The sequence below is a fragment of the Anneissia japonica genome, unplaced genomic scaffold (genome assembly GCF_011630105.1).
Source record: "Anneissia japonica isolate Jap-2015-1 unplaced genomic scaffold, ASM1163010v1 scaffold6788_len1366326_cov149, whole genome shotgun sequence".
NCBI lineage: Eukaryota > Metazoa > Echinodermata > Crinoidea > Comatulida > Comatulidae > Anneissia > Anneissia japonica.
The window spans coordinates 703,864-717,819 of NW_022692324.1; the positions used below are offsets into that span (position 1 = coordinate 703,864).

At 29.8% G+C, this 13,956-nt stretch overlaps 1 protein-coding gene across 6 annotated transcripts in view; it reads right to left on the bottom strand.

Moving 5' to 3' along the window:
- LOC117100222 (FTS and Hook-interacting protein-like) overlaps positions 1–13,956 on the bottom strand; it is a 51,083-nt gene that overhangs the window by 16,817 nt on the left and 20,310 nt on the right. For 5 of the 6 annotated variants that reach the window (XM_033239820.1, XM_033239816.1, XM_033239817.1 and 2 more), the window contains exons 5-6: positions 13,820–13,861; positions 6,059–6,226 (exon numbers count right to left, since the gene is read on the bottom strand). In XM_033239820.1, the coding sequence (XP_033095711.1) occupies positions 6,059–6,226; positions 13,820–13,861 (210 nt within the window). The remainder of the gene's footprint in view (positions 1–6,058; positions 6,227–13,819; positions 13,862–13,956) is intronic. The other variant, XM_033239821.1, reaches the window with a different exon arrangement.

Genomic DNA, 13,956 nt, shown 5'->3' on the forward strand with positions numbered 1-13,956 from the left:
TTTAGCGTTCCCCCACCTGAATTTTTGAGCAAAAATTAAAAATTTGGAGGCTGGATTTTTATTTTTTTTAATTAAAAAAAAAATTAAAATTGTCTTAGAAATGCTAATCAAAATAAGCAGAGGCCTATTTGAAGTGAATTTTAAAAAAAAATGATTTCACCAACCAGGTTTAATATTTACTATAGGCCTATTAAAAATTATTAATTTTAAAAAATTTTTGTTTTATGAATGAAATTGAAAATATATAATTTTTGGAACAATTTTTTTGTTTTGATTTACTTTGTCCATGATGTTGAAAACTACTTGTAAATATAGGATTTTGCTCAGTGGGAATGTGCGAGTTTGTAGCCTATGCAATCCCAGTTGTGCCTTAAAGCATGGCACTGCTAAAGTAACAAAAGTCCAACACAAATTTGTGGATTGCTGCTAATGTATATTCATAAAAAAAAAATAGCCCCTCCCTCATAATTGGAACACAGATTAATTAACACCAAGTTCAATATCAATTCGTTAGTCATTTTCAAAAATTCAGATTACAAAATAATACAACTTATATTTAATGGATTAAAAAAAAACCATAATAGAGGGAAAGATGAGCTAACACCAAGTTAAATATCAATTCGTTAGTCATTTTCAAAAATTCAGATTACAAAATAAAACAACTTATATTTAATGGATTAAAAAAAAAACATAATTGAGAGAAAGATGAGCTAACACCAAGTTTAATATTAATTCGTTAGTCATTTTTAAAATTCAGATTACAAAATAATACAACTTATATTTAATGGATTAAAAAAAAAACATAATTGAGAGAAAGATGAGCTAACACCAAGTTTAATATTAATTCGTTAGTCATTTTTAAAATTCAGATTAAAAAAAAATACAACTTATATTTAATGGATTAAAAAAAAAACATAATTGAGAGAAAGATGAGCTAACACCAAGTTTAATATCAATTCGTTAGAAATTTTTAAAATTCAGATTACAAAATAATACAACTTATATTTAATGGATTAAAAAAAAACATAATTGAGAGAAAGATGAGCTAACACCAAGTTTAATATCAATTCGTTAGTCATTTTCAAAAATTCAGATTACAAAATAATACAACTTATATTTAATGGATTAAAAAAAAAACATAATATACAACTTATATTTAATGGATTAAAAAAAAAACATAATTGAGAGAAAGATGTGCTAACACCAAGTTTAATATCAATTCGTTAGAAATTTTTCAAATTCAGATTACAAAATAATACAATTTTAAAATGGATAAAAAAACCATAATTGGAAGGAAGATGAATTAACACCAGGTTGAATATCAATTTGTTAGCAATTCTAATTAAGAGGCAATGGAAAATCCTGGTTGATGAACCACCATATGGGCAAAATGTCACATGGACTTGACATTTTTAATTTCAAATTATGCTAATTACACTTCCCTGATGGGTTCACAGTACATTAGTCCAATTAAACAACATGTTCCTCAGCTTGTCATTTTTTTTTTCTTAAATGATGTGAAACACTGATACAATCTGGTAGAAATGCTAACATCCAAGTACAATAACCAATGAGTATATTTTTCTTTCTAGATAGGACATTTCACTGCTGCAGGTAAATGAAGGAGGTCATTTTGAAATAAACGCCAGAAAAAATATTAAAAGAGGTTATTTTGAAATTGTTTTTGTGTGTTGGGGTGGGAAAGATGTTGGCCTACAGGAAAAAAATTGAAATTGAAATTTTTAATTAGGTGGTCATGTGACCTTAGGGCAGCCATAATGGAAATCCCTTTTTGCATAAATCTGTAAAAAAGATAGAAATTCTTATGGGATGCTGTTTTTTTTTCACTTAATAATGGTGAAGATACATAAAATGAATAAAAAAATCAATAGTTTTATTTTTATCATTTTATTAAAAAACAGACAAAAAAGATTTTTCGCAACAATTAGTCATTACTCCATATAATTCAGTAGAAATTACCTTAGTTCATAGAAACAAATATAGATGGCGCCTGCAGTACGGGAACAATTTTAAAAAGAATTATTTTCATATACCCGGTACTACTGGTACGCGCAATTCAACAACATTTATTTTTTTAACCACCCAATACTACTGGGTATGCGCAGTGAAGGGGTTAATCATGCGTGACCGAGCTAAGCCCATGGTTGAGTATAAGAACTGGGTTTTAGCGGAAGAAAACTAATGGTGGGTGATTATAGACATTTTGAGGGTGGGTGCCTAATAACATTGGTAAACTCTAAAATAATAAAAGAAGATTTGAAGGATGGAGAAAAGTGGGTTAATAAGGTGGGTGGAGGGCAATGAAATAAGCTTTAGACTACTGTAGGTGGAAAGCTTCAAGACTGGGTGGGCTCACCATCTACATCCCTGTAAGCGCTAACAGTACCCACCATAGTTTAGTCTGCATTTCAGATGCTATCCTATGTCCTGGTAAAAATAAGCCCACGGTATGACAATTGAATTTAGAGACTAAACATTTGTCTCATTCTTAAATTCAAACCTGGATAACATTGGACCACATTTCACCATAAAATATTTACTGCTAGTCAGGACAGCCTATCACCATCTCAAAGTTAAGCAAATTTAACATTTTTATCGAAATTCTTTCACAGTAGGTCGTAATACCATGTCCACATGTTAGTTTTTTTTTCTGAGTATAGATCTATTGACTCGACAGTGAATTTTGTATTCAGCATCTCCCTACCAAATTTCCAGCTAATAGGCCTACTTCATAAAATAATAATAACAGTAATACAGTTAAACTTTCATAAGTCGACTATGCTTAAGTCGAATAATTTCTAAGTCGAATAATTTCTAAGTCAATCTTATTTTACATGCCAAATTATAGTTTTCTCCATTATTTAACAATCTGTAAGTCAAATTTTATCTAAGTCGAACAATATTTCAATGGCATTTTGGATTCGACTTAGGCAAGTTCAACTGTAATAATATAAATGTTGTGCGCATTTTGTTACTTTTGCACATTTGCAGTATGCAAACTGTGAAAGGCTTTTTTCATCAATTATTGTAAAACGTGACATTTAAACTTATTTACTGATGTTGATATTAACTTATTATTAGATTATAAATCAAAATAATGTATTTTTTTCGGGAGATATACGGCAATATTCCGATGTTTTTAAGCGATTGGAGCTTGCAATGATGAAAGATCTAAGCCTAGGCTACCGGCTACAGTAGGCCATGTGAGAGTGTGCGTCACAACAGTCTGTATTTACAACTTGAAATAATAAGAATAAAAATTGCATTTATTAAGGATTTACCACCATCAAATAAATATAACTACATAAATTTCACATTGTGTAAAGAAATCCTTGCACAGTTTGCAAATTGTGCAAAGGAAGAACTTGCACAGTTTGCAAATTGTGCAAGGAAGAGCTTGCACGATTTGAAAATTGTGCAAAAGACTTAAATTGTGCACGACATAAACAAGTATATTAAGAAGAAAATGGGACCGTAGTGTATCCTCTTAAAACTTTTTTACTAGTTTTGCTATATTATTTTTTATTTACTTAGCGGGTTTGCTAAACAAGCGTATAAAAAATGTCTCACCTAACACATTTACTTGAATATTAAATTTTACACTAATTATGATACATTTAATTAATCATTCCAAAAATTATTAATGATAATACATTTTTTTATTTGTTTATTTAATCATTAATTTCTCTACCAATCATATTGCATTAACCTATCATTCCAGCGATTCCAGCATAGGCACAATTTCCCTTCCCAAGGGATGCAGAGACTGCAAGCTAATGTAAACATACTCAATAGGACAGACATCATTAGTTATACCATTAACTTCCATCAAAACAAACGATAAACATGAAGCGATAATAAACTACAGTCCTATCAATCATAAACAACATATTTGCCAAGAAAATGATACCGATAGAAGTATGGCACATTGAGCAATTTTTTTATAGCTACTGTAGGCTCCAGAGGAAATAAAAATAATTTTTACAAATGAATTTTCCAGACTATCAAATTGTCCAGACGATATCAAATTTTATTTGACAAATACATACCAAATGCCTAATCATGATTACGATGACATCACATCATGACCATTTAAAATTTTGATAATTTGGACAGCTTTAGACACTGAAGGGGTTTTTGTTATCATTCTTACACATTATGCAAAAAAAATTGCCGTGTAATATAGTCTAAGCCTAGGCAAAGCTTTAGACACTGAAGAGGCTTTTTATCATTCTTATATCATGGAGGTGCTTATACATTATGCAAAAAAAATTGCCGTGTTCACACTATGAAATTTTATGTGACAAATGATGATGTCATACTAAACATTGGGCATATCACATTTGTTTGTCACATAATACTTAATATGGTCTAAGCCTTTAGAAGCAAAGCTTTAGACACTGAAGAGGCTTTCATCATTCTTATACATTATGCAAAAACATTGCTGTGTTCACACTATGAAATTTTATGTGACAAATGATGATGTCATACTAAACATTGGGCATATCACATTTGTCACATAATACTTAATATGGTCTTAAGCCTAGGCAAAGCTTTAGACACTGAAGAGGCTTTTATCATTCTTATACATTATGCAAAAACATTGCTATGTTCACATTATCAAATTTTATGTGACAAATGATGTCATACTAAACATTGGGCATATCACATTTGTTTGTCACATAATACTTAATATAGTCTAAGCCTATGCAAAGCTTTAGACACTGAAGAGGCTTTTATCATTCTTATACATTATGCAAAAAACATTGCTGTGTTCACATTATCAAATTTTATGTGACAAATGATGATGTCATACTAAACATTGGGCATATCACATTTAATTGTCACATAAAATTTAATAGTGTGGACAAAGTTTTAGACTATAATATTTCTTCAAGTATAAATTAAATTAAAGTAAATTTTTGATGGAGAGATTATTTTTTACATATACATAGATTTTAGGTAAAAGGTTTAATGTTTGTGTCAATGTCATAAAAGCTTCATAATTATGTTTTACTAGGCTGTATGCATAGGAATGAATAATAATGATAATGATGACCATCATCATTAAAAGACAGTGTCGCCGACGGCTGCGAATATCGTCAAAGCAAATGAGAGCTCAGAGCTACTATGCACATACGACCAAAGGCTAAGTCCTGGTTCCCATAAATCTATTGTTGCTACAATGTTTTCATTGTAATTATTACACTTCATAACTGTCCCTGATGCAATTCGGAAGGAACCCTTCCCAATTTGACCAGCAGCCAATACGCATCGCCAAAAACTTACGATGATAGCATGAAGTGATGGAAATCAGTTAAGTGCCTAAAAAAGTAAATGATTCTAAGAAACAAGCTTGGACCGGCTTACTTTGAACCAGGAAAAAAAAAAGCGCTATTTTATGATTAACAAGTTACCGTTGTGCCATGATGCACTTGTAACATACATTAAAGATGATTGCTTCCGATGTTTTAAAGCAAAATGGTGCCAAGTTATTTCAAGTTCATGAGAAGCACCGTTTAAAGTGTTCACACTTTGTAAGCATCATTTAACAAAACCTAATGGACCGTGAAATAACATATCACTTCGTTCTTAATGTACCATTAACTTTTCAAACATACATTATCGGTGTAAAAGTCAGATTTTTATGTACGCAGATTCTTTTTTTTTGGAGTCTCCTCATATTTGAAATATGTTTATTTTCACAATGCAAACCAAAGAAAGCCTGTGAAATCCCAACCTTTTTTTTTGTAAACAATAAGAACTGTATGTGTAAAGGCTTGTGATAGACATACAGTTGTCGCTTATCTGGTTAGGTAAGAAGAAAAGCGACAAAACAACAAACTATTTTTGTAATAATGCCTTATGAGCACTTCAGGATATGTTAGCAAACATAATCAAATCTTCAATAAATTTTTAAAAATAAAATAAATAAAAACAACAAAAATAAATATTAAATAAAAACTGATACACAATCAATTATTACATTTTTAATTTGTCCCACTGACATTATAAGAAAAGTATTTTTTTCACTTACTCTGGAGTTACTGCCGATACGTGATATTAACGAGTCAAGAATAAATTTATTCTCGTGCTTTGCGGTGCAGAGGAATCGCAAAAAAACTCGCATCAGACTTGGTTCGGTTATGCTGCGAATGAAGAGTTCTACATACGCTGTTGCTGCGATCGTTTCCTCAACTGAAATCTAAAAAGAGAAACACGATATTATTAAATATCAAATTATAAAAATTAGAATAATAATGGTTATCAAGTACAGCAAAATGATTTTTGTCCTTTTCTGTTGGTATGTGAAGACATTAATTGGGGAAATGAAAATATTATATATTGAGGAAGTTAGGGATGCATTATATTATTTTGAATGAATAACCTAGGGATAATGAAGATGTTTTGAATTCAAATAAGAAACAAAGGTGACAATCTGATAAAATGAATCTAAAATTCATGTAAATTAGTTTTAAAAAAGTACAAAAAAGCAAACAACAAAAATTAGATTCCGGCGTTTTCTTGCGTCAGGAGAAATACAGTAATACGAAATGATGTTTGCCGTATGTGACGTGAAATATAAGTACTGTACTGAATGCTCAGTACATTCCTAAATACTTGCGAAAAAAATCTTGCAAGTGATTCAGGTGGGAATCACAAGTTCGGTGGTTTAGTGGTTAAGACACCAGGCTAGTTACCTGGAGGTCGTGGGTTCGATTCTACCCTAATCACTTGCAAGATTTTTTTCACAAGTATTTGGGAATGAACTGAGCCTTTAGTACGTTAGGTATGGCAAACATCATTTTCAACAAAATTGGTGAATCTTTAACTAGCATATTGCGATGGGTGGTGAAAAGCCATTCTAATGACTCCCTATGCTGATTAAAGATACATACTTTGCAGGTAATGGGAGGGAATGATATAACTACAGGGATGTGAACACATTATGACCTACTGGGCACTATACTATTGCAATATCTATGTAACATATATGATATCAAATCTAAAGCATACATTTTACACTACAGACCATCATCTGTCAGACCCAAAAGATATCTAATAGACTAAAACATCAATATACAGCTACAGAATACAAAATGTCTGATCAGTCACAATAATCTATGTTGCAAGTAATCAGGCATAAGATATCGAATATTGTTCGATCAAATACAGTTTGTTTAGTCTTTAACAGATAAAAACGTAATTAGGTGCCTTGATTCTAAATACCACTATAGAACTTGGCAAATATAAGTTCTGCTTTAAATTTCAGCATGTTGATTTATTCCATAAGCAATTCTTATAACATCTTTGTAAATCAAATGCCAATAATAATACAAAGGTTATGTAAATACGCAGCACCGAGAAAAGTACAAACTAGTCTTGGAATTATAAATGGAAATAAACTACTGTAACATTAATCAAAATAATGCTAATAGGAAGGCTCATAGAAGTACAAACTAATCTTTCTTGGAATTATAATTTATATTGTCACGCACTTAAATCTTAACTGACTTCTGAATTTAAATTTGAAATATGTTATCAGTTCAATGACAGGAGATGATATGTATTTGATTCAATAAAAACTCAATAGTAATGAGATTGGTATTAAAGAAATAAATCAACATTTGAATTGTTTAAAGCAACGAATAATCATTTTCAAATGCAACACATTGATTAGGCAGGAACGTTTTTGGTGTCAACACACATTTGGACAGAATACAGTATTTATTTGGTGATGCTCATATCCATCCTAGGAATGGGATTAAACTGACTTAAGCCATGTTAACATTGATTTTTTGACCAGGATGAAAGGGTTACTTTAACTCGACTAAACCATACCACAGTTCACACTTAAACACAGTATTTTTTACTAAGGTCGATGTTAAACACTATTCACTGCAAAATATGGCTGTTAAAATATGCAACTATATAATGAGACTCTAATTGGAAAAATTAATTATAGTGTGCAATGTTAAAGTATTCCAAATTTTTTGGGGGCAAAACACGCAATGAAATTTATGATAATGCAAAATACTGCCGCTAAGAAAGATTTAACCGTGTTGCGATATGTCAATGTTTCTGCTTGAGGAAAGCAACCTAGTTATTCATCCTTGGCATGATTCGCTTGACAACATGACTAGGGTATTTGACCAAGAGGAATGCTATGCAGGCCTATCGCACTGCATCTTTTCGGTCAAACTGACCAGGCAAGTTTGACTGATAAATGTCCAATCATAACAGATCTAAAGGGGGATTCTTCTATATGGAATGTTTTTCCTAATAAAATGAGCCTAATAGGGTCATTATTAATCTAGAATCTCTTAACTTTCATACTAGGAATTTATTTGCATGAATTACTAATTTCTACATTTACAAATGAATAATTTAATATCATAATCGAATATTTCACTCAATATTTATTGACATAAGATGTGCTGGTTGCTTTCATACTATAAAAAATATATTTTATCATAAAATATTAAAACACTTCAAAACATCAAAAATAGCTCGTAAAAAAAAATTCCAATGATGAGAAATAAATAATTTAATTGATAATTTACAAATGTTTTACTAATACCTTTAAATTAAAATGCAATGAAAAGAATGAGTAAATTGTTATAAATATTACTTATAAAATATTATGTACTATTTGAAGGTTTGCATCGCAAAGTAACGTTGTGTTACATGCTTGCGGACACCATGTTCTTACCGGAAGCATTTAACATTTTCACACTAACATTTAACAAAATGATAATAGCATTTTCTCTCATTCTAATTTTTTCAAAGCTAATACTTTGAATACTAAAATTTACAAAGGACATGTCTATGATTTTCCCCAAGCTTTTTTGCACATTACAGAGCGAGTACCTCTTCTACCTAAACTCACAAAGGCATTGTTATTTATATTTACAAAACTACAATAACAATATATTACAATAAAATATAATGAACTACAATAAAAAATAATGAATAAAATGTTAATTCTTGAGATATTTTATACTACACCATCATATTATATGACCTCATACATTATATGAATTTAATATCATATTTTGTCATATTATTATTTTATTTTATATTATTAGATGGTCTCCATTAGGATCTGAATAAGAAATCTTCCCTACTACTCTACATAACGCCAATAATAGAAACGTCAAGCACAAAGATAGATAAACTAAGTTGTCATCAGGTGTGTGGAGACTGTTCTTACGAGAATAAAGTGCACATCATTGTTTTGGTAAGAGTCCGTAGTATTTACAATTCTCGCAAAGTAATGTCTCAAATTGGTCATGTGACATTAGTAGCTGTCAAATAAATCTGCAATTGGTGTTACACTTGTAATAACCTAGGATTTGAAGGCGTATGGAGAGGATTGAACAAGAAAAATATTAAATGTTATTTCATTTATTGATGTGTTATCTAAATCTAACTGAATATAATGTATTTAAATACTGTATAAGCACAAGTATCTCTTATAAATAAAAAAAAAATATTTACTACATCTGCATTAGTTACAAGAATATACCTATCTATTTTATTTATTGTTTTATTCAGGTATATTTTATTATAATAAATAAATATCTATCAGCTGGATGCTACAATTTATTGAATTACACTCAAGATCAACATACAGTATTGAACACCAAATTCATTTTCTTAAAAAAATAGCTTTAATTATGAAAGGCCATCTACCAATATATACATCAAATTGAATCATTTTTAACATAAATTTGTAAGATTTTATATCAAAAACTTACAAAAAAAGAAGAAAAAAAATAAAATGTTATGATCAATTTCCCAATGTCATTATTTCATTTTCCTAAAATAACCAAATCCAATTTTAAACACAAAATTTAATTATTTTCTAAAAGAAATTATTTTATATAAAAATAACATTAAAATTATTTTCCTAAAGATCTCATTTTGAAGATAAACTGATTTATATTTTAAATCACATCACTTAATACCATCGTTAAAAAAAACCATATCCAATTACAATATTGTTGTAAATAATTTTTATGTATAGCAGAAATAAAAAAAGAACCAATAAACATCAAAATTAGATTACCTTTTAAATAGAAATTAAAAGCTGTATTGTAAATAAAAATTATATTATTATCATCCTAAAAATCTCACTTTGAAGATAAATTAAAATTATAAATTCTATATTAGGTAATAAAATAAACAGTTCTGAATACGCTTTCTAATTTAATCACATGTTTTATCTCGCATTCATGCCAAAAACTATTATCCCTGATCGCTACATACTTTTGTTGATAATAATAGACAAGCTCATTAATATGCATGAACGATTTTGGATATTCAGAAACGTATACCAGGTTGAATAGTTACATTGTTCAAGTTAAACAGCGTAAAATGCTAACAGTATGAAGAGTTTATAGCCAACATCTTACGTGGTAACTAACAATAGATTTTTCTCAGAGGGAGTAAAAATAACAGCTGTATACTGCGACAAACTACCATAATAATTGTTTCATAATTAACAAAGTAGATTAGCGACCAGTGGAATTAATAACGAAAGAAGTAACATAAATGGTATTAAATACGAAAATTTGTGGCCAGATATGGCAAAACAAGCTGTTTGTAGAGGAAAAAATTCAACATTGATTTTTTGGTATTGTTTAAGATTCTGCATGAATTCTTCTTTAAAAGAGTGTTTATTTGCTGGAAATTGGTTTAGTATTAGTGAAGTTATGAATATTTAATTCTTATAATATCAACCACGTAGGTTTTGAGAAAACAGCTTCCAAAGTTTCCCAAAATCAATAGTTTTAATTATTAAGATTTGTATTTCCTAAATAATTTTAATATTCTTAACAGTGAGATTTAGTGATTGATATTTTTATGCAGAAATGGTCTTCTATATATCTTCTTTTATAAAATGCAAAAACCTGAAAATGTTCTAAATTCTGATTCTTAAACATTCTGGGTGCTTTTGCGAAATTAGAAAGTGGGACAAACAGTGGGTTTTTCCAGAGCCGCTCACAGACTATTTTAATCTATATATACCGTATTATATATTTATTATATTTTATATTGGCATATATGGTAAAAACTCCGAAATAGCAAACCAGATTATTGACAAAAACATTTCTCTGAGCCTAGGCCTTTTTTCAATTATATTAGGTGTACTGTATTTGGAGAAAACAATATTTTGAACGACATTCGCATGTCATTATTCTATCACTCTTGGCAGCCGTGGTAGCTGATATTTATCCCTGGCCATTTGGAAAGTTGAAGAAACTAGTTCAACGTTGCTGAATTTAAAACATGGACCAATAGGAAGCTCCCGACTGTCACTGGTACCAGAACCAACAATATGACGTTCTCAAATCTAGCTGCCAAAATAACGTTCTACGATATGCACTGCTTATGAGGAGTACGTACCCAGTTTACTGTACATTAGCAATTGTAGTGGAATCGCTGTAGTGACAGTGCACCATAGGCTTCGCCAGCGAACAATCCGGCTGTCTTTTGACGGCCAAATTTACCGTGACATATTGGACGGCTTGGCCTAATCAGCTCAGCCTAGCCTAATTAGAGCTGGTCTAACCTTTAGCAAATTCTTTATATTCTTCAGATATATCGAATATTATATTAAACTAAAGCTAAATCATATTTATGTTATAATTATGTATTGTTTAACATTGCCTACCCGGTGAAAGCTCACTTACAACACGTGTCGTGTTAAAAACATTTAGTTGAGTCGAATGGCCGAGCGGTTAGCAGGGGCGCCGCAAGTTATAGCCATAATATCAGCGCTGGTTCAAACGGCACGCTCGCCTATGGTTCTGGTGGTAGAACAAGTCTTCTCGGATAAGGACTATAAACCTTAGGCCCAGTGTATACAATGGCTCGTGTGTACTATAAAGAAACCAGTACATCCTTCGAGACGAGTAGGTGGACACCCCGGTGTACTAGAACAGACAGCCCCTGTGGTCTATTTCGTTTTTCTGGCTAAACCCTGCAGTGCACAGTAGCAATTATATATAGAAAGCATGAAAGTCCACATTGATTTTAATAATGACAAATTTTTTATTTGAATATTTTTTTACTGTTTTTTCCGTGTTTCACCATAGATGGTATTAAGTAAATGCCAGCTTGGATTATGTGTAGTTGAGGTCAAGCAAACAAGTTGGATTCTTGTGGTTTTAGTTTATCATTATATTATTGATCTCCTTTGGTCTTTTGTAAAAACACCCACTTAATGAATCACTTCAAAAAACTCATTTAATTCACTGAATATAATTTAAAATGAGGACTTACAAGCCAGCCAGTTATTATCAACTATTATACAGCATACTACTGTACTTTCCCTTTTATAATTGATGGTGATGATAATGATAAAAAATAATAATGATAATAATAATAAAGGCAAGACATTTTATAATAGGTTTTTTTTTTTTTTTTAATTCTTCAGATGATAAAAAACAATTGTTTTCTCATTTTAGTAAATGGTCTCCTAAAAGTATCTAGACAGAGGAAAAATAAAATTTTATTGATAAATAAAACTATGTGAGGTGAAAAAAGTATATTGTTAATATCTTTATATAGGTAAATATACTGGTTAGAAGTATGTATTAAAATGAATATGCATTCTACTTTATGAGTATAGATTTTATTAGGAAATTGTTATTATTGTGCAAATATTATAAAAAAAATAAAACTATTAAACAGGAACAGTATAAAACTATTTTTAAAATGTGTTGCAATGTTATTTAAAACTGACATGCTAGCATTAGATATCATAAAATGTACATTCATAATCATGTAACACTCTGATTTAGAAAAGTATATTTAATGAAAGTATTATTGATTCAATATGACACAATATGTAATTATTAACATAATATTCAATTAACAAAGTGGAATATAATATTTCCAATTAATACAAATAACGGGCCAAATAACCACAAAATATTTTATTAGAATATTAATACAAAACATTATACAGTAATAGTAAAATAAATCAACCTACTTTATCCTAGCTAATTATTTTAAAAAATTAAACAAATATTATAAACATTAGTATGCATATTACCTCAATAGTAATAAATTAGTATGATTATTTCATAGGTGAAAGTTCATAGGTCACTGACCCTTGTAGTTTCAAAGAGAATGAATGGATTATTTATTAATAGTAGTTATTATCTGTGAATAAAATATTTTTTGGACACAATAGATATAGTATGTAATTAAAAAAAATAAACAACATTTTAAAATGAAACACAGAAAACATGATAAAAACAACATTGTGAGGCAACAAAATAGGTTACACTGCATGCAAATAATACTGTACAGCCTTGCTAATTAGGAAGGTAAGAAAAGTAATGACACGACTGTAATCTTTAATAATAGACAATTTTAATTACAATAATACTGTACTGCAATTAATTACTAAAATGGAGCACAAAATATTGACCATGATAAATTTCAGTACCAAATTAATATATTATTTTTCCATTTTATTTGTTTTCCTTTATATATCTTATAACAAATACAGAAAAAAATAATTTACTATGTGGTGGTTGTATTAAGTATCATTTGATGGTTAGCACGTACAGTTGCAAGTGCCTCAACCAAGGACTCGATATAGATAAATATTAATTGTTAAAATCCTCAATTATTGAATAGGAATTATTAAGATTACAATAATGTCACTGCTATTCATGGAAAAATAGTGCAGTTAGAAAACAAAACAAATAAACATGAAACCCACAACCAATACCCATCGCCATGCTACCAGAAAGTTGAACAAAAACACAAGACCTACCACATTGTCAGAGTCTGCGGGATCAACATTACCTCTGGAAAACTATGGAATGAAGAAAGTTGGGAGATGAAATGACACGATAGGCATGATGCCGGACGGAATGTTCACTACTGTATGATTCAAAGTTGGTTATTTAT